At 44.0% G+C, this 23772-nt stretch overlaps 1 protein-coding gene across 2 annotated transcripts in view; it reads right to left on the reverse strand.

The window, feature by feature from the left end:
• Positions 1-19117, reverse strand: part of PLAC9 (placenta associated 9) — a 37273-nt gene extending 18156 nt beyond the window's left edge. Inside the window, exon 1 of one of the 2 annotated variants that reach the window (XM_056529966.1) lies at positions 18851-19117. In XM_056529966.1, the coding sequence (XP_056385941.1) occupies positions 18851-18935 (85 nt within the window). In that variant the 5' untranslated portion in view covers positions 18936-19117. The remainder of the gene's footprint in view (positions 1-18850) is intronic. The other variant, XM_056529965.1, reaches the window with a different exon arrangement.
• Positions 19118-23772: the final 4655 nt, after the last annotated feature.

The raw sequence follows: 23772 nt of genomic DNA on the forward strand, positions 1-23772 counted from the left end.
GGAGAGCGGCCGCCGCATTCATACATTATACTGGAGGATCGCAGCGGGCGTCAGGAGTGATACCCGCAGTGATCTTTCCTTTACTACAAGTACTAATACTCCCAACATGGAGCACACTCTGCTCCATGCTGAGAACTGTAGTACCTGCATTAATAGACAGATCGTAGCGGGTGTCAGAAGTTACACTCGCTGCCATATGTCTATTAATGCAGGTACTACAGCTCCCAGCATGGAGCAGAGTGTGCTCCATGTTGGGAGTATTAGTACCTGCAGTAAGGGACAGATCCCAGGGATGTCACTCCTCCTGACACCCGCTGCGATCCTCCTTATGTGAATGTCGGATCAGCTGTTCTCAGGGCTACAGAGCCGGGAGAACAGCTGACGCTGAGCCGTAGGTATATATCGTATATCTACTGCCCAGCAAGAACTTACAGTGAGCTTGCAATGTGTATACAGTATACACATTGCTGGCTCACTTAACCCCTTGCTGAGCTGTGCGCTATGCGCAAGCCCAGCAAGGGAAGAGTTAACTTACACTGCTGGACAGTGTAGGTTAACCCTTTGGGCGGTATACACTATATACAGCTATCTATAGATAGCTGTATACAGTGTATACAGAAGACGAAGTCCAGCTTACTTCCCTCGAGTCCCGGGCGGGGTTCGTGTAGCTCCGCCCCCTAGTAATGACGTCATTAGGGGCGGAGCTACAGAAGGGAACAAGGCTAATTAATCTGAAGCTCTGTTCACATTGTACGTTTTGTATAATGTGAACAGACCCTTCTGGCAGTGTCTACCCTGACAGGGAGACTCCAGCTGTTGCTAAACTACAACTCCCAGCATGCCCAGACAGCCAAAGGCTGTCTGGGCATGCTGGGAGTTATAGTTTTGCACCAATTGGTGGCTCCCTGTTTGGGTAGACATTGCATCATGGGTGCTCTCCCCAGCGGACAGCGCCAAAAATGTCATAACCAATTTTTTGTGTTTTTTTCTTCTCGTTTCAGATCCGTGTATGCAGAGGATTACTGCGGATTCGATGGATTACGGCGGATTATTTATTTTTTCCTTTAATAAAATGGTTAACGAGGGCTGTGGGGGAGTGTTTTTTTAAATAAAATAATTTTTCCAATGTGTTGTGTTTTTTTTTTTTTTTTATTGAATTTTCAAGGTTAGTAGTGGACGCTGTCTTATTGACGGAATTCATTACTAGGCCAGGGCTTAGTGCTAGCCCCAAAAACAGCTAGCGCTAACCCCCAATTATTACCCCGGTACCCACCGCCACAGGGGTGCCGGGAAGAGCCGGTACCAACAGGCCCGGAGCGTCAAAATGGCGCTCCTGGGCCTAGGCGGTAACAGGCTGGCGTTATTTAGGCTGGGGAGGGCCAGTAACAATGGTCCTCGCCCACCCTGGTAACGTCAGGCTGTTGCTGTTTGGTTGGTATCTGGCTGAGAATGAAAATACGGGGAACCCTATGCGTTTTTTTTTTTTTTTTTATTTAAATTTAAAAAAAAAAACGCATAGGGTTCCCCGTATTTTCATTCTCAGCACAATACCAACCAAACAGCAACAGCCTGACGTTACCAGGGTGGGTGAGGACCATTGTTACTGGCCCTCCCCAGCCTAAATAACGCCAGCCTGTTACCGCCTAGGTCCAGGAGCGCCATTTTTGACGCTCCGGGCCTGTTGGTACCGGCTCTTCCCGGCACCCCTGTGGCGGTGGGTACCGGGGTAATAATTGGGGGTTAGCGCTAGCTGTTTTTGGGGCTAGCACTAAGCCCTGGCCTAGTAATGGATTCCGTCAATAAGACAGCTTCCGCTACTAACCCTGAAAATTTAATAAAAATAAAAAAAAAACACAACACATTGGAAAAATTATTTTATTTAAAAAAACACTCCCCCACAGCCCTCGTTAACCATTTTATTAAAGGGAAAAAAAATAATCCGCCGTAATCCATCGAATCCGCAGTAATCCTCTGCATACACGGATCTGAAACGAGAAGAAAAAAAAACACAAAAAATTGGTTATGACATTTTTGGCGCTGTCCGCTGGGGAGAGCACCCATGATGCAATGTATACCCAAACAGGGAGCCACCAATTGGTGCAAAACTACAACTCCCAGCATGCCCAGACAGCCTTTGGCTGTCTGGGCATGCTGCGAGTTGTAGTTTAGCAACAGCTGGAGTCTCCCTGTCTGGGTAGACACTGCCAGAAGGGTCTGTTCACATTATACAAAACGTACAATGTGAACAGAGCTTCAGATAAACTAGCCTTGTTCCCTTCTGTAGCTCCGCCCCCTAATGACGTCATCACTAGGGGGCGGAGCTACACGAACCCGGCCCGGGACTCGAGGGAAGTAAGCTGGACTTCGTCTTCTGTATACACTGTATACAGCTATCTATAGATAGCTGTATAAAGTGTATACCGCACAAAGGGTTAACCTACACTGTCCAGCAGTGTAAGTTAACTCTTCCCTTGCTGGGCTTGCGCATAGCGCACAGCTCAGCAAGGGGTTAAGTGAGCCAGCAATGTGTATACTGTATACACATTGCAAGCTCACTGTAAGTTCTTGCTGGGCAGTAGATATACGATGTATACCTACGGCTCAGCGTCAGCTGTTCTCCCGGCTCTGTAGCCCTGAGAACAGCTGATCCCGACATTGACATCAGGAGGATCGCAGCGGGTGTCAGGAGGAGTGACATCCCTGGGATCTGTCCCTTACTGCAGGTACTAATACTCCCAACATGGAGCACACTCTGCTCCATGCTGGGAGCTGTAGTACCTGCATTAATAGACATATGGCAGCGAGTGTAACTTCTGACACCCGCTGCGATCTGTCTATTAATGCAGGTACTACAGCTCCCAGCATGGAGCAGAGTGTACTCCATGTTGGGAGTATTAGTACTTGTAGTAAAGGAAAGATCACTGCGGGTATCACTCCTGACGCCCGCTGCGATCCTCCAGTATAATGTATGAATGCGGCGGCCGCTCTCCTATGGTCCCCTGCACAGCCGTATATATACACATATTCCTATTTCTCACAGAGAGCTGTGCTTGGCTGGAACCATCTGGCCAATCACAGCTCTGCGGGAAATATGAATATGTGTATATATACGTGAGTGCAGGGGACCATAGAAGAGCAGCCGGCGCATCTATACATTATACAAGATGATCGCAAGGGACCCCTGCAATCTGTCAATTAGTACAGGTAACTACTACTCCCATCATGGAAGAGTGTGTTCCATGCTGGGAGTAGTAGTACTACCTAAAAAATGTTTTAAAAAAAAGTGAAAAACACGCACACACTACATTTTCATTATTGTCGGCTACATTTTTAGTGCTTTACCCGCTCACATAAATTGATCCCTGTTTAAAAATGAATAAACATTTCATAATAAAAAAGATACATTTCGTTAGATACAATTTTTTCCATTACCACTGTATCTTTTTTATTATGATTTTTTTATGATACCCTGCGAAATTTTAATAAAAAAGGTATCTCCACTATTTATTAGGATCGCTAAAGTCCAAAAAAAGACTAAAAAGATTCACCGAATGTACCCGAATACCGAATGTATCCGAAAAAAAACAACACGACAACAACGAAACGAAATTAAACGAAAATTTTTCTAGTGCACAAGTCTAATTCACAATGTAAATTATTATACCAACCATATAGTTACATAGTAAAAGGGTAGAAAAAAATACCTCCAAAAATAACACATGCGTTTTTTGACTTTTTTTTTTTGGCAAATTACCATAATTGTGGTAAAAATTACACATTTATCGGGGTTTGCATAATTGCATTAAAACGTGTCAATTTCACAGTAATTTCGGTAATTTGCAGCAAAACCACATGTGGCAGTTAGCTGTCGTACCACTAGATGAGTTTAGATTAACTATTAGTTGATTTGCTTAAATCAGAATCATGTGCCATACTTGGAGCATTTAGGCCACACTCCTTTTTAGCTGTAGCCACACCCACCAAGGCCATGCTCCTTTTGTCAGACTGGGAGGAAAAGTGTCTAAAGATGTATAAAACAAATAATAAATGTAAGATACTTTTCTTTCACAAGCTGCACCAGAATTCTGGTGCATTTGCAATAGATTTCAAGGCAGCAGACTGGTATAATAGATTTGTTTATCATTAAACCAATTAAGATCTGAATATGTTTCTTTATTTCACTTTTTTTTTTTTAACCTTAGTTTCTAAAAGCCATAGCACTTAAAGGGGTATTCCAGGAAAAAACTTTTTTTTATATATATATCAACTCGCTCCAGAAAGTTAAACAGATTTGTAAATTACTTCTATTAAAAATCTTAATCCTTTCAGTACTTATGAGCTTCTGAAGTTAAGGTTGTTCTTTTCTGTCTAAATCCTCTCTGATAACACCTGTCTCTGGAAACACCCAGTTTAGATGAGGTTTGCTATGGGGATTTGCTTCTAAACTGGGTGTTTCCCGAGACAGGTGTCATCAGAGAGGATTTAGACAGAAAAGAAAAACCTTAACTTCAGAAGCTCATAAGTACTGAAAGGATTAAGATTTTTTAATAGAAGTAATTTACAAATCTGTTTAACTTTCTGGAGCCAGTTGATATATATATATATATATATATATATATATATATATATATAAAAAAGTTTTTTCCTAGAATACCCCTTTAAATCAACTGAGCCCTATGAGGACTTGTACTTTGCATAGGCACCTAAGTTTACCATAAAATGTACAAAAACGAAACAGAAGAAAAAAATATTTGTTTAGTAAAATTTTAACCCCTCTCCCCCCACAATTTAGTAAATGCACTTTACCGTAAAAATGACATGTTCTCTTTATTCTGTTGTCGAGTACTATATAGCTTTTCTTTTATTTTACTACCACTTAGTGGTAGGTAAGACTTTTTGATCGCTTTTTATTCTGAGATGGGATCCATAACATAATGTTTTCATAGTTTTGACATTTCCGCACATGGCAATAACAAATATGTAACTTTTTTTGGCATTTAGACTTAATATAAATAAATTAATGACAAAATAAGAAAAGAGGGGTAATTTATAACTTTTTTTTATTAGGGGAAGGTTTTTTTTTTTTTTTTTTTCACTTTTCAAGGCCTCCTAGGGGAATTTCAAAAGCAATCATTTGATTGCTTATACAGCTTTCTGCAATAATCTATGAAATTACCAATCTACTAGTACAGAGCGCCTGATGTAGATTGTTCTAGCTGTGAGTTAGCATGAGTTAACATGGCATGCAAGGATGCCTCCAAGTGCCATGATAACCAATCGGCACCCTGCTATTGCATTGCATTGCGATTATCAGCCATCTGACAGGACAGGCACCTATTAGCCTCCTAAATGCTGTGATTGATATTGGTCATGGCATGTAGGGGATTAAATGATTGGAATCAGTATGATCACTAATGTCTGTCATTAGTTGTGGGTATATTCCACTGTGTATTCCCCCACAAGCCCACCAACGTATATAGCCTTAGAGGGAAGGGGTTAATATTTATACCCAATTTCTATTATACTGATATATTTTATTATCTAGAACATTCTGTTTAAAGAAAATCTGTCAGCAGTATTTTCTGTTGAAGGGTACTCCGCTGCTCAGCGTTTGGAGCAAACTGTTCAGCTGTCACGCCCCCTCCCATAGACTTGCATTGAGGGGGTGAGGCGTGACATCATGAGGGGGCGGGGCTTTGATGTCACGAGATCCTGGTGCCGGCTCCAGTGTTTGGAACAGTTTGTTCCAAACGCTGAGCAGCGGAGTACCCCTTTAATAGCTGTAGACATAGTTGGATAGCCTATCTCATAGCTGTTTCTGGCATTGTAGCTGCTTTATTTACTAGCCTATAGACAAGATTGGCACAGTTTTTGGGCAAAAACAGACCCTTTAAACCCCTTTACAGGAAGCCGGTCATAACTTTCATGTTGTTGCAACCATGAGTCATTGGGTGGTCTCTGAATGGACGCTCCCTGCCCTTCTGGCCTTGATTGATCTCTACCTGTTTGAGTATAGCAAGAGATCTATTAATCACGTCTGGTGGGTTAGGTAGAGACCACTGGAGAACACCCCATTGACCGTGGTTCCGGCAGCATGAAAGTGATGACAGGTTTCCTTAAAGGATGTTCAGAGATGGATATGTGCCTTATAGGGGTACTCCAGTGGGAAAAAAAAATTATTTCAAATCAACTGGTGCCAGAAAGTTAAACAGATGTATAAATTGCTTCTATTAAAAAATCTTAATCCTCCCAGTACTTATCAGCTGCTGTATACTACAGAGAAAGTTGAGTTCTTTTCAGTCTGACCACAGTGCTCTCTGCTGACACCTCTGTCCATGTCAGGAACTTCCCAGAGTAAGAGAGGTTTGTTATGGGGATTTGCTTCTACTCTGGACAGTTCCTGATATGGACAGAGGTGTCAGCAGAGAGCACTGTGGTCAGACAGAAAAGAACTATACAACTTCCTGTGGAGCATACAGCAGCTGATAAGTACTGGAAGGATTAACATTTTTTTTTAGTAGAAGTAATTTACAAATCTAACACCAGTTGATTTGAATTTTTTTTTCCCACCGGAGTACCCCTTTAAATAGATAGTCAATGCCCCTGTGTGTATTACTCAAAGGATGCAAATTTAAATATGGTCTGTTTTTTATACTCCCCTTTTTAAGTATTATTTTTGTAGGGATTATTATGCAATACTTGTTATTAAGGACATTTTCTACTGAATGCTTCACCAGGGATTTCTGCCATTTACAAAGCACAAATAGCTTATGCAGATGTTTTATATTTGCCAGTATGTAGTTAGCTTCATATTTTCCTATTAACGTCATATACCATTATTGTTTACACGAGTATAATATGTTCCTGAGTACAAAAGAAACAGTATATATATCCGTATATAGACTGTGTACATCATTATCATCATCTGACTCTTTTTCGGCTAATGTTGGGCACGCACAAGTGTAAGGGGGTCGGTTGTCCTGCTTTTTTCCTTCCATAAACTGTATCCTTTTTGTGGATGCCTGTAACTTTAAAGATCCCCTGTCAATTACAAAAAACCTTTGGTATGTCTCTGAGACATTTTAATAGTTTGATCAGTTGTGGGCTGCGTGTTCAGACCCTCATGATCACTAGATAGAGCTGGGAGAAGCACGTGGCCAAATGCTTCACTCCCCGGCTTACTGAGATCTCTGTCTCACTGCAGGAAACAAGCCCCATTGTAAGTCAAGGTAAGTGAACAAGTGGAGAAGATTTCTCCTGACTCTTTCTAACAATCCTTTGGGTCTGAACACCCAGAACCCGACCAATCAAAACTTTTAGCATGTCGCTGATATATCTCAAAAGTTTGTACCAAATGACAAGTACACAAGGATGCCAAGCATGTGAGAAGTTGCCCAGTTTGATTTACTGTACATTGATCTGCAGTTGTCATCTTTTAAAGGGGTACTCCACTGGCCAGCATTCCGAAGTAAGTGTTGCGAACGCTGTTTTTGCACTGCAGGGTTCGGCCACGCCCCTCATGACATCACGGCCATGCCCCCTCAATGCAAGTCTATGGGAGGGAGTGTCATGCCCCCTCCCATAGACTTGCATTGAGGGGGCGTGGTTGCGATATCACGAGGGGCGTGGCCGAACCCTGCAGCGCAAAAACAGTATTTGGACCATTTACTTCCAAACGCTGGCCAGTGGAGTACCCTTTTAAAGGGAAACTACTATAGTGAACCTATCCCATGCAGCATATACTGCATGATTGTTACCTGTGTCCGGTAAATGGAATTACTCTTTGCCATAAGTTTGGTGCATGGAGCTGAATAACAAGTATTAGGGGTGAACATTGTATTCACATCGGTTGCGCATGGTGCGCATGCGCCGGGTTGTCCATGCGGGGCACTACTTCTTCCGGGCGCCAGTAAGCGCAGTGCACAGGTCCAGAAATTGTCATTCCAGGGCCTGAGCACTGGTGCTGTGATGTGGCGGGCGAAGTGGGTGGAAGCACCGACAGCAGCGCTCCAGATGCGAACTGGCGCCAAACGCCGGCTCCCGCAGCACATATAAGTAGGGGTAGTCAGTGTATACATAGCGTCCCCTGACAAAGTCATGGAAGACGAAACGTGCGTTGGAGCAGGCAATGGTGGTACTTCTAAATGGGTGAGTGAATTCAGTTTAGCACTTTATTACTATTATACAGTCAGGCAACTTAATTTTGAGGCTTATTGGTCCTACAATACTCAATACTTTGTTATATGACTGTTTGCTATTAATGATCTGTGGGTCAATCTGGTATTACCCCCATGCATGTACTAAATGCATAATTTTGGAATATTAAAGTAGTATGCAACTACAGTGACCCCCCGACCTACGATGGCCCCCACATACGATCATTTCAGCATCCGATCACTCTCAGAGGCCATCCCATGTTGAAGGCCATCCCATGCTTTTGTATGTCGGGGGCCATCGCATAAACGGCTATCCGGCAGCGCAGACTACTTCAGCTGCCACCGGATAGCCGTTGACGGTGCCCTGTGTGCTCCGGTGATGGTCTCCTACCTGTCCTCGGAGCTCCGGAGCGTCCCCTTTGGGATCCCCTCGATTGCCGGCGCTCTCAATCGTCGTAATCACGTCCCATCATGCAATAGGAGCAGCGTGCATAGTGACGTGATGACGGCAACGTGAGAGCGACGATCCCGGGCAGCAGAGACGTTCTGGAGCGGCGGGGACATCACGGGGACGCGGCGACAGCGATGAAGTGCAACATCCAGGGCAGTGGTGACGGGTCCGGAACGGCGGGGACAGGTCAGTACAGCTTCCTATTCTTTACATTGCACGGATCCCTCAACATACAATGGTTTCAACAAACGATGGTTCATTTGGAACGGATTACCATCGTATGTTGAGGGACCACTGTATGTAGCCACTCTACTTACCATACTTGATTTTACATTTTTCTGTATGTGTACAGCCGTGGTCTTCAACCTGCGGACCTCCAGATGTTGCAAAACTACAACTCTCAGCATGCCCGGACAGCCAACGGCTGTCCGGGCATGCTGGGAGTTGTAGTTTTGCAACATTAGGAGGTCTGCAGGTTGAAGACCACTGGTGTATAGTATCAATAAAGAGACATTTTCAGTAGCTATTGCTCCTTTATTTTTATATATATACTTATATGCAACAGACAGTTTACATTATACATGATGAATTTTTAAAGGGGTACTCCCGTGGAAAACTTTTTTTTTTTTAATCAACTGGTGCCAGAAAGTTAAACAGATTTGTAAATCCCTTCTATTAAAAATATTAATCCTTCCAGTACTTTTTGGGGGCTGTATACTAAGGAGAAATCCAAAAAAGAAATGCATTTCCTCTGATGTCATGACCACAGTGCTCTCTGCTGACCTCTGCTGTCCATTTTAGGAACTGTCCAGAGCAGCATATGTTTGCTATGGGGATTTTTTTTCCTGCTCTGGACAGTTCCTAAAATGGACAGCAGAGGTCAGCAGAGAGCACTTTGGTCATGACATCAGAGGAAATCTATTTCTTTTTTGGATTTCTCCTTAGTATATAGCCTCTAAAAAGTACTGGAAGGATTAAGATTTTTTAATAGAAGTGATTTACAAATCTGTTTAACTTTCTGGCACCAATTGATTTAAAACAAAAAGTTTTCCATGGGAGTACCCCTTTAAAGCCAAACACATTTTCATCCGTGTGTACTATGCCTGTCCACTCGTGCAGGTCTTCAGTCTGTTTGGACTTAATAACATGGAAAAGATTAAATGAGATGTTTCAAGACTCAAAACAACAGAAGGAAAAGAATGTTAGCTGATCCTATTTCTATGATATAGCAGGTGATCTTAAACAGCCGCACATGTCCGCCAGACATAGGAAGACAAAACTAACCAGAATTATTTGATGCTTGGCTGTCAAGGTTATCTACCACACAAACAGATCAAACTGCGCTTCTCCAAAATCCAATAAAAGGCCCCACTGGTGCTGATATATCTATATTTATATGGCCCGGTCTCCGCTGACAGTCTTCTTCTTGGAGCTATAGATGTGACCTTATAGGTGTCCTAACTCTGGAAAAAACGGTGTCAACGGCAGCAAATGGGGCACCCTGATCCAGGAGAGGAAAGTGAGTTTAGTTTGGTTTATTGGGCAGCCCGGATATATTAGTTGAATTAAATTTTTCACCGGACGACCCCTTTAACTGCAGGTTGCGACATCTCTGTTCTCATAATTTCATAGGAACAGTCATAGTTCACCAGTAGTTCACTAGTCATGTGATGATCACTAGTCATTTGGTGATTACACACATGCATCTGTGTCTCCATCAAAGTTAACCCTTTAATGGCGCAGCTTTGTTTTGATCTTGAGGATGCAGCCAATTTTAATTTCTGTATTTTGTTGTTTCCCTCCTAGCCTTTTGAAATCTATAAATCTTTCAATTTTCCACCTACAGACCCATATGAGAGCTTATTTTAGCCTCCCTCCCTACTCTCGCGGTACAGCGCATGCGCCGCTACCAGAGTACACACGGAAGCGGCGTCAGTTTCAGACTCATGAGGCGGAAACTGCCGCCGCTTCCGGGTGTACTCTGGGAGAGGTGCATGCGCCATGGCGAAAACCTGCCACGAGAGCAGGGAGGGAGGCCATGCATATTGATGAGCCGGGTGGTGCGCCCGCACTGCAGAAGATCACGTGGGGTGCCCGAAGCTCTGGTACTAGCTCCGCTCGTGCCCCAAGGACCTCATTTACATAAAAAGAACAGCTGGGCCATTCAGGACATTGTCAGTATCATTTTGATCAGTATCACCCGCACTACAGGCCTGAATGACAGGTTAGTGCGGGTTATACTGATGACAGATTTCCTTTAAGGATCACAATCTGACCTCAGTATGTTTTGGGGGGAATATTAATTATATTATATTAATTATATTATATATTCACTAACATTTATTTGCTGAAACCATCCTATGACCTTAAAGGAGATATCCAGGGCTGAAAAATGTATGTAAGGATAGGGGATAAGTTTCAGATGGCGGGGGGTCCAACCGCTGGGGCCCCCCGCGATCTCCTGTACGGGGCCCCGGCAGCCTGTGGAAAGGGGGCGTGTTGACCACTGCACGAAGCGGACGCTGACACGCCCCCTCAATACATTGCTATGGCAGAGCCGGAGATTGCAGAAGGCAACGCTCTGGCTCTGCCACAGAGTTGTATTGAGGGGGGGGGGGGGTGTCAGCCGCCGATTCATGTGGTGGTCAACACGCCCCCTCCCCACGGGCTGCCGAGGCCCCGTACAGGAGATCGTGGAGGGCCCCAGCAGTCGGACCCCCCACAATCTGAAACTTATCCCCTATCCTTAGGCTAGGGGATGCGTTTTTCAGCACTGGACTACTCCTTTAAATAAACATTTCTATGCAGTCAAATATTTTAGGGCCCGAATTTAACTACATGATGTTTAGATAAAGCACTCAAAGAATAACATTATAAATGGCTTAGCATCCCAGCTGTTACTGACATATTATTCCTACAATCCTCAAATAGTTAAGGAACAGCTAGAGTATTCTAGGTGGCTGAAACTTATCTTTATTTCTTTTACTGCTAAAAGGCAATAACATTCTATCAACTGATTCAGAATAATTTTCCAAGTAAACATGGTTTGGGGCATATATAGATATTTCTTTGCTTACTTTACCAAATGGAAAGATATCATGTGTACTGTACAAACTGTAATAGATTGTCATATTAAATATGGTATAAAGATGGGATTAGTGTAATGAATATGGCTTTAAAGGGGTACTCCGGTGAAAAACAATGCTTTTTAAATCAACTGGTGCCAAAAAGTTAAACAGATTTGCAAATTACTTCTATACAAAAATCTTAACTCTTCAAGTACTTATCAGCTGCTGTATGTTCCACAGGAAGTTCTTTTTTTTTAATTTATTTTCTGTCTGAGCACAGTGCCCTCTGCTGACACCTCTGTCCATGTCAGAGCAGGAGAAAATCCCCCTAGCAAACCTATCCTGCTCTGGACAGTTCCTGAGACAGACAGAGGTGTCAGCAGAGAGCACTGTGGTCAGACAGAAAATAAATTTCAAATGAAAAGAACTTCCTCTGTAGTATACAGCAGCTGATAAGTACTGGAAGGATTAGGATTTTTAAATAGAAGTAATTTACAAATCTGTTTAACAGTCTGGCACCTGAATACCCCTTTAATTTGTCCGGTAGAAAGAACTGCTTCCTTTTTGTCTGACTTTATGCTGTGGGTTTATTTGGTGTTTTGTGGAGTATTTTCTGTTTAAACCCAACGCCAGCTAAATGTTACAGATAAAATCATAGCTAACTATGTATTTCCATCCCTCCAGTACTTTTGGAGCTTTATCAACATCCGAGAAATTTGTTAAATGGCTAAAGAAGGAAAACTATTAGGGCAGTTGATGGTGTCTGTCCAATGGGGGATAAGACACATATGCTTATTATTGGTAGTGGGTGATATAACCCAAACCAAAGGATTTACATTCCATGAACTGTTTATGTAAGACGACTTCTTGCACTGATGTATAGTTGTATTTTAGGTAGAGATGTCTGCACACAGACATTTTCTCATACTGTCACCATTATCATGCTCGGGGGCGGAATTCCCCAAAACACATTAACTGCCTAACTATTTACAATTGACATAAACATATCATGAGGACCTCTTACAATGTGGTGACTTTATCCTTCACAAAACCTAATACTGATGACTGAGACGTGGAGTATTACATGCACACAGCCGTACAGATGGATTTCCACTTTTTACACATCTATTGTTTATGCTATAAGGCATGACCAGGTCATGAGAGCACGCATAGGCCCAAGGCTGTGTTCTCATGTTGCAGTTGAATAGCATTTTTGATGTGTTATTAGGATAGTATGTGTATTTTATACAGCAGCTACACTACTATGTACTGTAAAGTAGATTGGTGGCTGAGAGTGCTTCCTTTGTGGCAGTCTTGACGGAACACAGTGGGGAGAAGCCGCGGGTTGGCACAGTGAAGGGGGCTGCACAGTAGGTGTTGGTGATGTTGGTTCCTATGGAGCAAACCTTGTAAAGTGTCCAGCCAGCTGGCTTCTTAAAGCCTAAAAAAATTTGCCTAAACGGTCCTGATCAAAAGTCTATATATCCTTGAATGTTTGGCCTTGTTACAGACACACAAGTTTAAAAGGACAATCAAATGTCTGGCTTGTCTCACGTAGGACTTTTTTTTTTTTTTTTTTTTTTTTTTTATGCTCACTAGGCTGCCGCTATTAAAAAAATAAACCTCTATCTAAATCTTGGCTCCCCCCCTGGTGCCTCCGGTATCGTTACATGTCAACCGATGTGGTCTTCTTCCTGGGCGCTCAGAAAATTGCTAGCCACAGAGAGATGTCCCATCTCAAGGGCAGAGTGGTAGTGTGATGTATTGAGCCAGAAAGAAGACTGCACTGATGGATGAGCAGTAATACCGGAGGCATCGGGGAATCAATGAGAGGTAAGTAGAAGTAAGTTAAAGTATTTTTTATGCCAGCAACCCCCTTTAGTTTTCCACACCTGTAGATTTTTTTAATTGCACTAATGTCTGTGTATAAATAGATACTTGAACAAAAATGAGCTGCATTTTCTTGGGGCTAAATGGCTATGTTGTAAGTCCACCATAACGCTGCTGCTTTCTTTTGGTGAATTGGCTTTTTCCTGCTGAACATCCTTCCCTCCAACTACAAGTCCTAGGATCCCTTGTTTGTAAGTGTGAGTTGACTTTGTTCCCTCCCACACATCAATCACCCCATCCATTGCAGCACAGCTGAGTTGCCTTGCATGCGTGCTGTGCTTGATATTGATACTACAATTCTCTGCAGCCCTGTAGACAATGATCTGCCTTCCAGGCAGCGATCATTCCACCCACTGAAATACAGTCATTCTTCCTTTCAACATTTCACTAATGATGTAATGTCTCAGGCTGCACTGCAACCTGGGAAAACCTGAGACAACACTCATTTTGTATGCTTCTAAAAATGAACATCAGGACAAAGATCACAAATGAATTGCGATACCACCCACCAAACACAGGTACAGACACTATATTATGAACTACACTCATTTTACAGCCTCTGTATCACAGTCAAATAAAATAAATGATGGAATACCCCTTGAATATCATTTAGTCACTCTGGGAAGATGACTAAATAAGGCATTTTGCCAAGAATATTTGGCAGCTATATCACCTACAAGAAATGATGGCCTCATAGACAATTATTATAATAGACTGCACACTGGTATTTATCATACATTAATAACATTTATTTGCTGAAACCATACTGTGACTTTAATGAAATATCCCTTTGCGGTCCAATATGTTACACATTTAAACATGACATATTTAACTAAGTGATGTTTATATAAAGCACTTGAAGTATGGTTTCAGCAAATAAATGTTATTAAATGTTTAAGAAAGACAGTGTGCAGACTTTTGTGATAATTGTCTATAAGGCCATGATTTCTTGTAGGTGGCAAAGCTGCCCAAATGTCTTGGCACAATGCTTTCCTATCATGTTAAAGGGGTTTTCCAGGCAAAAACTTTTTTTTATATATCAACTGGCTCCGGAAAGTTAAACAGATTTGTAAATTACTTCTATTAAAAAATCTTAATCCTTCCAATAGTTATTAGCTTCTGAAGTTTTCTGTCTAACTGCTCAATGATGATGTCACGACCCGGGAGCTGTGCATGATGGGAGAATATCCCCATAGGAACTGCACAGCTCCCGGGATGTTAGTCATCAGTAAAACAGCAACTCAACTTCAGAAGCTAATAACTATTGTAAGGATTAAGATTTTTTAATAGAAGTAATTTACAAATCTGTTTGTTACTTTCCGGAGCCAGTTGATATATAAAAAAAAGTTTTTGCCTGGAATACCCTTTTAAGTCTTTAGTCGTCTGGCATGAACCACATGTTTGAAATTTCCCCATAGTGGCTTAATAACCACTGGAGGATCAACTTGATCTTGTCATGGTGAAAAGTAAATAAATATTGTGCTGGAAAGTCCAAGAATGCTAAGGGGGGGGGGGGCAATACACAGTGTTAAGAACTAAGGGTATGCAAACTTATGAACAGGGGTCTTTTATTTGTCATTTTTTGCCATGTTTTGTTTTATGATTGCGCCATTTTGTTATAATCTACAGTTGAATATCAATCCCATAAGATGTAAAACAAATGTGTTTTGCTTGCCCAATCATGTTTTCATTTAAATGGGTACATATATTACCAATTTCCATGGATATGCAAACTTTTAAGCACAACTGTGTGTACTGCAACTGGTTGTTTCCCAGTGAATTCTAGAAAGGTACTTATTCACTTTGGTGCTGCAATTCCTACTGTGGGATGCAGTTTTCTGTAGCAGTGTCGCTAGGGTAGCCACCTGGTATCTAGGCCTGGCATGAAGCCCTGAAGAGTCCTATGGTTGCTATGGAAACAGTGTTCAATTTCTTGCCAAAGTGATCCCGCTTTTAGTCCTTATCAGGCCTTCTCTAAAGGAGAGACTGCTCTGGAGAGTACAGTGATCCCTCGACTTACAATGGCCTCAACATACAATAGTTTCAACATACAATGGTCTTTTCTGGACCATTGTAAGTGTAAACCAGACTCAACATACAATGTTACAGACAGTCCAGATCTGTGAAACGTGACAATGGCCGGAAGAACTGACCAATTAGAATGGGCATTTTACTGCTAAAACCCCTGTATTACTGAAGTGCGTGCACTGACTGGTGTCTGGTAGCGCCCCATACAGTGCAGGGAGGTATTACATGTTCTGTACACTTTACCTGTACCAGGGTTACCTGCTCTTTTGGACACCAGGATAGGGCGACTCCATGTTACTTTTTTAGGACACTGCATGTACTGTACAGGACCCTGAAGAAGCTCCTGTTCTCTACATAGACCAGTGTTTCCCAAGCAGGGTGCCCCCAGCTGTTGCAAAACTACAACTCCCAGCATGCCCGGACCGCCTTTGGCTGTCCGGGCATGCTGGGAGTTGTAGTTTTGCAACAGCTGGAGGCTGCCTGCTTGGGAAACACTGACATAGACAGTGATTTACAGCTCCCAGCAGATCATTCTTACTTTTATACACTTTATCTATATTAGTTATCTACTTATTTTTCTTTAATCCTCACTTTTTCCTATTTTTGGATGACATTTTGGTGCCTTTAGAACCAATTACCAGGTTTCCATAGAGTTCTGGTCTCAACATACAATGGTTTCAACATACAATGCTCGTCCCAGAACCAATTAATATTTTAACTTGAGGGACCACTGTACATGTTCCTTTAGCCTGGTAGGATTGCTTAGTCTTCCATCCTTCTTCCCTCAGTAGAAGGGAATGGGCTTACGGTGGCTACTTATCATTCCAATGAAAGTTTATGGGCCTATGTGTAGTATATAGGTCTTACTCACAGCCAAGAACAAGGTATACTTATCATAACAATGATGAAAAGCATTATGCATATTGTACAAAAGTGCATAAAAGGCATAAAACATGTAAAAATCAAGCAGCATAAACCACCAGCCCAGCCAACAAGTCCCAAAGGGTACACGGTGGGACATTTCATCTTCAGGAATACAGCGGACTGGCTGCTGTTATATGTTGTCCCTCACATAGGGCAGGATATTTAGGTGACAGATTCACTTGAAAGTAGAGTTGCCACCTGGCCGGTATTTTACCAGCACCACCGGTATTTTGGCCACCCTGCCGGTATTTTTATGTCAAAAATACCGGTCATGCAATGGTCGGTATTTATCCAACTAATCCTCCAACTCCCGGAATGTTGCACCATATACTATACTAGTGTTTCCCAACCAGAGCGCCTCCAGCTGTTGCAAAACTACAACTCCCAGCATGCTGGATAGCCAAAGGCTTTTCAGGCATGCTGGGAGTTGTAGTTTTGCAACAGCTGAAGGCACCCCTGGTTGGGAAACAACGACCTTTACTATGTACTACTATATAGTGCAACACGCTGGGAGTTGTAGTTTTCGTTTGGGGCAGCTGCTGTATCAGGGCATGCTGGGAGTTGTAGTTGGTAACTAACTGCAACTCCCAAATTTAATTTAAAAAAGCGATCAAAAAGTCGTAACCAGGTCCTGTAGCCTGAGGTGTCAAAAAAATGTCGCTCTGCTCTATATGAGAAGACCAAAGCTATAAATGACACAGGACAGTCAAAGGGGTACTCCCTAGAAAACTTTCTTTTTCTTTTAAATCAACTGGTGCCAGAAAGTTAAACAGATTTGTAAATTACTTTTAATGAAAAATATTAATCCTTCCAGTACTTATCAGCTGCTGTATACTACAGAGCTACAGAGGAAGTTATTTTCTTTTTGAAGTATCTTTCTGTCTGACCACAGTGCTCTCTGCTGACACCTCTGTCCATGTCAGGAACTGTCCAGAGCAGGACAGGTCTGCTATGGGGGATTCGCTCCTGGTCTGGACAGTTCCTAAAATGGACAGAGGTGTCAGCAGAGAGCATTGTGGTCAGACAGAAAAGAAATTCAAATAGAAAAGAACTTCCTGTGGAGCATACAGCAGCGGATAAGTAGATTTTTAAATAGAAGTCATTTACAAATCTGTTTAACTTTCTGGCACAATTTGATAAAAAAAAAAAAATATATAAATGTTTTCCAGCGGAGTAACCCTTTAAGGGACCTTTACAGATTTTGCAAGAGCATTCACACACACACACACACATATATATATATATATATATATATATATATATATATATATTTTTTTTTTTATTATTATTTATTAATTTCATTTTTTGGTGGTGTCTTACCAAATGACTCCAGTATACACCTGTATGTTTTATGTAATATCAGGATTAACTATGTGTGCAAAGAAATGCCAGAAAGGTTAGAAAATACTGTAGTCTAAATAAAGTGTTTTTTTATATGTTATTTTGTGAAGCCCCTTTTAGTAGAGCAGTGTTTCCCAACCAGGGTGCCTCCAGCTGTTGCAAAACTACAACTCCCTGCATGCCCGGACAGCCGAAGGCTGTCCGGGCATACTGGGAGTTGTAGTTTTGCAACAGCTGGAGGCCCCCTGGTTGGGAAACACTGTAGTAGAGATTAGTATTTACCGATATGCTAGCTTGCTTGTATCTTGATATTTATGTATTTATATTCAGAGCCGTGGAAGCTGCTAAAGACATTTTTTGTGTGTGTGTTTGGATATAAAAATGTTTTGTACAAAAAAACTTTGCAACATTTTGATGCATACAAGCTATTGCTATTGAAGCTATTGGGGGGTCTCCTTTTGCTCAAACATAATGTACATTTTGTATTTATAGGTCTCACAACTAAGCAAAATAACTGTAACAATTTATTATTGATATAAGCATTTAAACGCATGCTGATTTAACCCTTTTGTCAGCGTACAAGCTGATGGGATTGGTAAGCTGTGTCTAGAGATGAGCAAACTTACAGTAAATTCGATTCGTCACGAACTTCTCGGCTCGGCAGTTGATGTCTTATCCTGCATAAATTAGTTCCGCTTTCCGGTGCTCCCCTGGGCTGGAAAAGGTGGATACAGTCCTAGGAGACTCTTTCCTAGGACTGTATCCACCTTTTCCAGCAAACCGGAGCACCTGAAAGCTGAACTAATTTATGAAGGATAAGTCATCAACTGCCGAGCCGAGAAGTTCGTGACGAATCGAATTTACTGTAAGTTCGCTCATCTCTAGCTGTGTCCATAGAAGCAGGACCGCAGACTTCCATGTATGCCTCAATTCAGTTACTATGAAAACATAGCCACTATATATAGCCACAATGCAGTCAAGTATAACATTACCTGTCCAGGTTCCTTCTAGTACCACAAGTAACAGGAATGCTACATGAATGATGGTGCCCATGTTCATACTGAGATCCAACTTCATCCAGCTGAAAAAAGACCCAAGGGTTTCCTCTCCAGGGTGCTTAAGATGTCCTATGTCACTCTACTCCGAAGACTGCGAGAGCTCGGAAAGAAGGATATTACCAGAAAGTTGGCCAGAATCTTTCTATACACTGCCTAACAGCAGACCCAGTTATCCAGCAATCTGGCAGAATTCCAGAGAGACTCCCAAACCCCCCCCCCCCCTTCTTCTGTATTTATACACACAGGGCGTGCATGGAATTCAAAGGCCAGCATTCAACCTTACAGGAAAAGTGGGTGAAAAAAAGATCTATCACTTTAACTCCCTATGTGCCTCAGGTATCAGAGCAAAAGCAATTGCAGATTTTTGCCAAACCTAATAGTCGTCATCGCCAGTAAGCCAGATGTGATCCGCTCCGAAAACAGCTGCTTCAGCTGAAAGCTCATGTTCACACATTTGGGGAGGGTACATTCAAAGGGGTGTGTGTAGAAGACAATTGTTTTTGAATCAACTTGTGCCAAAGGGGTACTCCAGTGGAAACCTTATTTTTTTTATTTTTTATTTTATTTTATTTTATTTTTTTATGAACTGGTGTCAGAAAGTTAAACAGATTTGTAAATTAAAAACTTAAAATTGGGTGCAGCTCACAACAGAAGGACCGAGGCAATCAAAGCTAAAGCTGGACCCCACTGGCAACAATAATAAATATCAATTGGAATATATAGCTTATGCCTCTAGGACCTAACCAATGGTGCATAATGATGTGGGCAATAATAAATTGTGGCAGCGTTAATCAAAAATTGTTTTTAATTCAGATTATAAAATATAAATATATAAAACAATGACAAAGTAACACATTAAACTGGCACTGTCTATTGAAAATCCCACTGGGCCATAGTGGGATATCCAAAATAAAATATAAAAAATATAAAAATGATGAATTAATGTTCCAATAAGTCCATAAATCTGCAAATAAAAAATAAAATCCGCAAAAAGTATGGATAGATATTCGGTTTTGTGGCAAAATAGACTTGTAACATAAAGTCAATGTAACAAAAGTCAATAATCAAAAAAATGAATGATACAGAGTATCTCTCACCACTGCTTCTGGCTTGATGGATTTTTTTGTGAATGAATCGCAGCCTTGTATTCCTCACATGCCCCAATATGGAGAGGGGGGCATTGGTTTTCACGTCTCCCTAGCAGCCCCGTTGGCAGGGGGGCGCAAATGGATGTTACGTACCGTGGGCTCCGATGTCGGAGGAGCGTTGTCACGATTCGGCAGGCTGGATGTGGATCCTCTGTGTCAGCGAGGGATTGGCGTGGACTGTGTCGGTGGACTGGTTCTAAGTTGCTACTGGTTTTCACCAGAGCCCGCCGCAAAGCGGGATGGTCTTGCTGCGGCGGTAGCAACCAGGTCGTATCCACCGGCAACGGCTCAACCTCGCTGACTGCTGAGAAGGCGTGGGACAGAAGGACTAGACAGAGGCAAGGTCAGACGTAGCAGAAGGTCGGGGCAGGCGGCAAGGTTCGTAGTCAGTGTGGATAGCAGAAGATCTGGAACACAGGCTTTGGACAACACTAAACGCTTTCACTGGCACAAGGCAACAAGATCCGGCAAGGAAGTGCAGGGGAAGTGACGTAATATAGCCAGGGAGCAGGTGGAAGCTAATTAGGCTGATTGGGCCAGGCACCAATCATTGGTGCACTGGCCCTTTAAATTTTAGAGAGCTGGCGCGCGCGCGCCCTAAGGAGCGGAGCCGCGCGTGCCAGGACATGACAGCCGGGGGCCGGGACAGGTGAGTGACTTGGGATGCGATTCGCGAGCGGGCGCGTTCCGCTATGCGAATCGCATCCCCGCCGGCAATGTCAGTGCAGCGCTCCCGGTCAGCGGGTCTGACCGGGGCGCTGCAGAGAGAGAGACGCCGCGAGCGCTCCAGGGAGGTGCAGGGACCCGGAGCACTCGGCGTAACAGTACCCCCCCCCCCTTAGGTCTCCCCCTTTTTTTGTCCGGTAACTGCTTCATGTGGGACGAGGACACTGGGAGCGATTGTAGGGTTTCCTCATCAAATGCAGGCAGTTCAGCAGGAGTGGGAATGGGGAGGGAGGGCAGAGGGTGAAGCTTGGCACGGGGCAGAGTGTCACCAGGACGGGGGCTATGAGGAGGCAAAGCATAGTCCTGATAGGCTTTGGGGAGACCAGGTGTAGGAGGAGGCACTGAGGCTTGCCTGACGGGACTGGGAGGAGACGTGAGGCATTTCTTGCGGCAAGCAGGGCCCCAATTCTTGATCTCCCCGGTGGTCCAGTCAAGGGTGGGAGAATGATGCTGGAGCCATGGCAGACCGAGGAGGACTTCAGAGGTACAGTTGGGAAGGACGAACAATTCAATCTTCTCGTGATGGGGTCCAATGCACATTAAGAGGGGTTCTGTGCGGTAACGCACAGTACAGTCCAACTTCACTTCGTTGACGGAAGAAATGTAGAGCGGCTTGACGAGACGGGTCACCAGGATGCAGAACTTATTCACCAAAGAGTCCAGAATAAAATTTCCAGAAGCACCAGAGTCCAAGCAGGCCACGGCTGAGAAGGAGGAGTTGGCAGAAGGAGAAATCCGCTCGGGCACAGTGAGACGTGGAGAAGCAGACTTCGTACCAAGGGACTCCACACCCACTTGAGCTGGGTGCGTGCGTGCGTTTCCTAGACGTGGAGGACGAATAGGGCAATCCACCAAGAAATGTTTGGTACTAGCGCAGTACAGACATAGATTTTTTTCCCTATGGCGAGTCCTCTCTTCATGGGTCAGGCGAGACCGATCCACTTGCATAGCCTCCTCGGCGGGAGGCACAGGGGTAGATTACAAAGGATACTGTGGGAGAGGTGCCCAGAGATAAAGGTCTTTTTCCTGGCGGAGCTCCTGGTGTCTCTCAGAAAAACGCATGTCAATGCGGGTGGCCAAATGGATAAGTTCTTGCAGGTTGGCAGGAATCTCTCGTGCGGCCAGCACATCCTTGATGTTACTGGATAGGCCTTTTTTAAAGGTCGCGCAGAGAGCCTCTTATTCCAAGATAATTCGGAAGCGAGAGTACGAAATTGGATGGCGTACTCGCCTACTGAAGAATTACCCTGGACCAGGTTCAGCAGGGCAGTCTTGACAGAAGAAGCTCGGGCTGGTTCTTCGAAGACACTACAGACTTCAGCGAAGAAGGACTGGACTGTGACTGTGGCAGGATCATTGCGGTCCCAGGGCGGTGTGGCCCAAGACAAGGCCTTTCCAGAAAGAAGACTCACTACGAACGCCAGCTTAGACCGTTCTGTAGGAAATTGGTCCGATAACATCTCCATATGTAGGGAACATTGAGATAAGAATCCACGGCAGAGTCTAGAGTCCCCATCAAATTTGTCTGGCAGGGACAAGCGGAGGCTAGGAGCGGCCACTCGCTGCGGAGGAGGTGCAGGAGCTGGCGGAGGAGATGGTTGCTGCTGTAGCAGTGGCAGAAGTTGCTGTAACGTGGCGGTCAACTGCGACAGCTGCTGTCCTTGTTGGGAAATTTGCTGCGATTGCTGAGCGACCACCGTGGGTAGGTCAGCGAGACTTGGCAGCGGCACCTCAGCGGGATCCATAGCCGGATCTACTGTCACGATTCGGCAGGCTGGATGGGGATCCTCTGTGTCAGCGAGGGATTGGTGTGGACCGTGTCGGTGGACCGGTTCTAAGTTGCTACTGGTTTTCACCAGAGCCCACCGCAAAGCGGGATGGTCTTGCTGCGGCGGTAGCAACCAGGTCGTATCCACCGGCAATGGCTCAACCTCGCTGACTGCTGAGAAGGCGTGGGACAGAAGGACTAGACAGAGGCAAGGTCGGACATAGCAGAAGGTCGGGGCAGGCGGCAAGGTTCGTAGTCAATGTGGATAGCAGAAGATCTGGAACACAGGCTTTGGACAACACTAAACGCTTTCACTGGCACAAGGCAACAAGATCCGGCAAGGAAGTGCAGGGGAAGTGAGGTAATATAGCCAGGGAGCAGGTGGAAGCTAATTAGGCTGATTAGACCAATTAGACCAATCATTGGTGCACTGGCCCTTTAAATCTTAGAGAGCTGGCGCGCGCGCACCCTAGGGAGCGGAGCCGCGCGCCAGGACATGACAGCCGGGGGCCGGGACAGGTGAGTGACTTGGGATGCGATTCGCGAGCGGGCGCGTCCCGCTATGCGAATCGCATCCCCGCCGGCAATGTCAGTGCAGCGCTCCCGGTCAGCGGGTCTGACCGGGGCGCTGCAGAGAGAGAGACGCCGCGAGCGCTCCGGGGAGGAGCAGGGACCCGGAGCGCTCGACGTAACAAGCGTGCAGCAGTATTCAGCGCTGGAGACCACGCTAGCTGGCTTGCTGCAGATGGCACTGGTCTGACACTCCGGCAAGAGTGTCAGTCGGCTCGGGAGCGACAATGGGTCTGGCGGTGATGGTACGTCGGGAGCGGTAGAAGGTCCGGGGATGGCGTCCCACGTGGAAGCTTGAGTAACAGGAGTTACAGGCTGTGCGATGTGGTTAATGGTGTGGTTGTGGCCAGGCAGGGCGGAATGAAGCTGATTTAACTCCTCTGTTGCCAAAACATATAAGTTTGCAGATGGACACTGGTGATAACTGTGTGAACAGTGCCAGATTCCTAAACGCGTTTCGGGGTGCTGGGAAACATGAACCTCCGACCCCTTCCTCAGTAGAAATGTGTATAGATTTGTAAATTACTTCTATTTAAAAAATGTTATCCTTTCAGTACTTATTAGCAGCTGTATGCTACAGAGGAAACTCTATTCTTTTTTAATTTCTTTTTTGTCTTGTCCACAGTGCTCTCTGCTGACACCTT

Source organism: Hyla sarda, chromosome 7 (assembly GCF_029499605.1).
Source record: "Hyla sarda isolate aHylSar1 chromosome 7, aHylSar1.hap1, whole genome shotgun sequence".
In the NCBI taxonomy this organism is placed as follows: Eukaryota; Metazoa; Chordata; class Amphibia; order Anura; family Hylidae; genus Hyla; species Hyla sarda.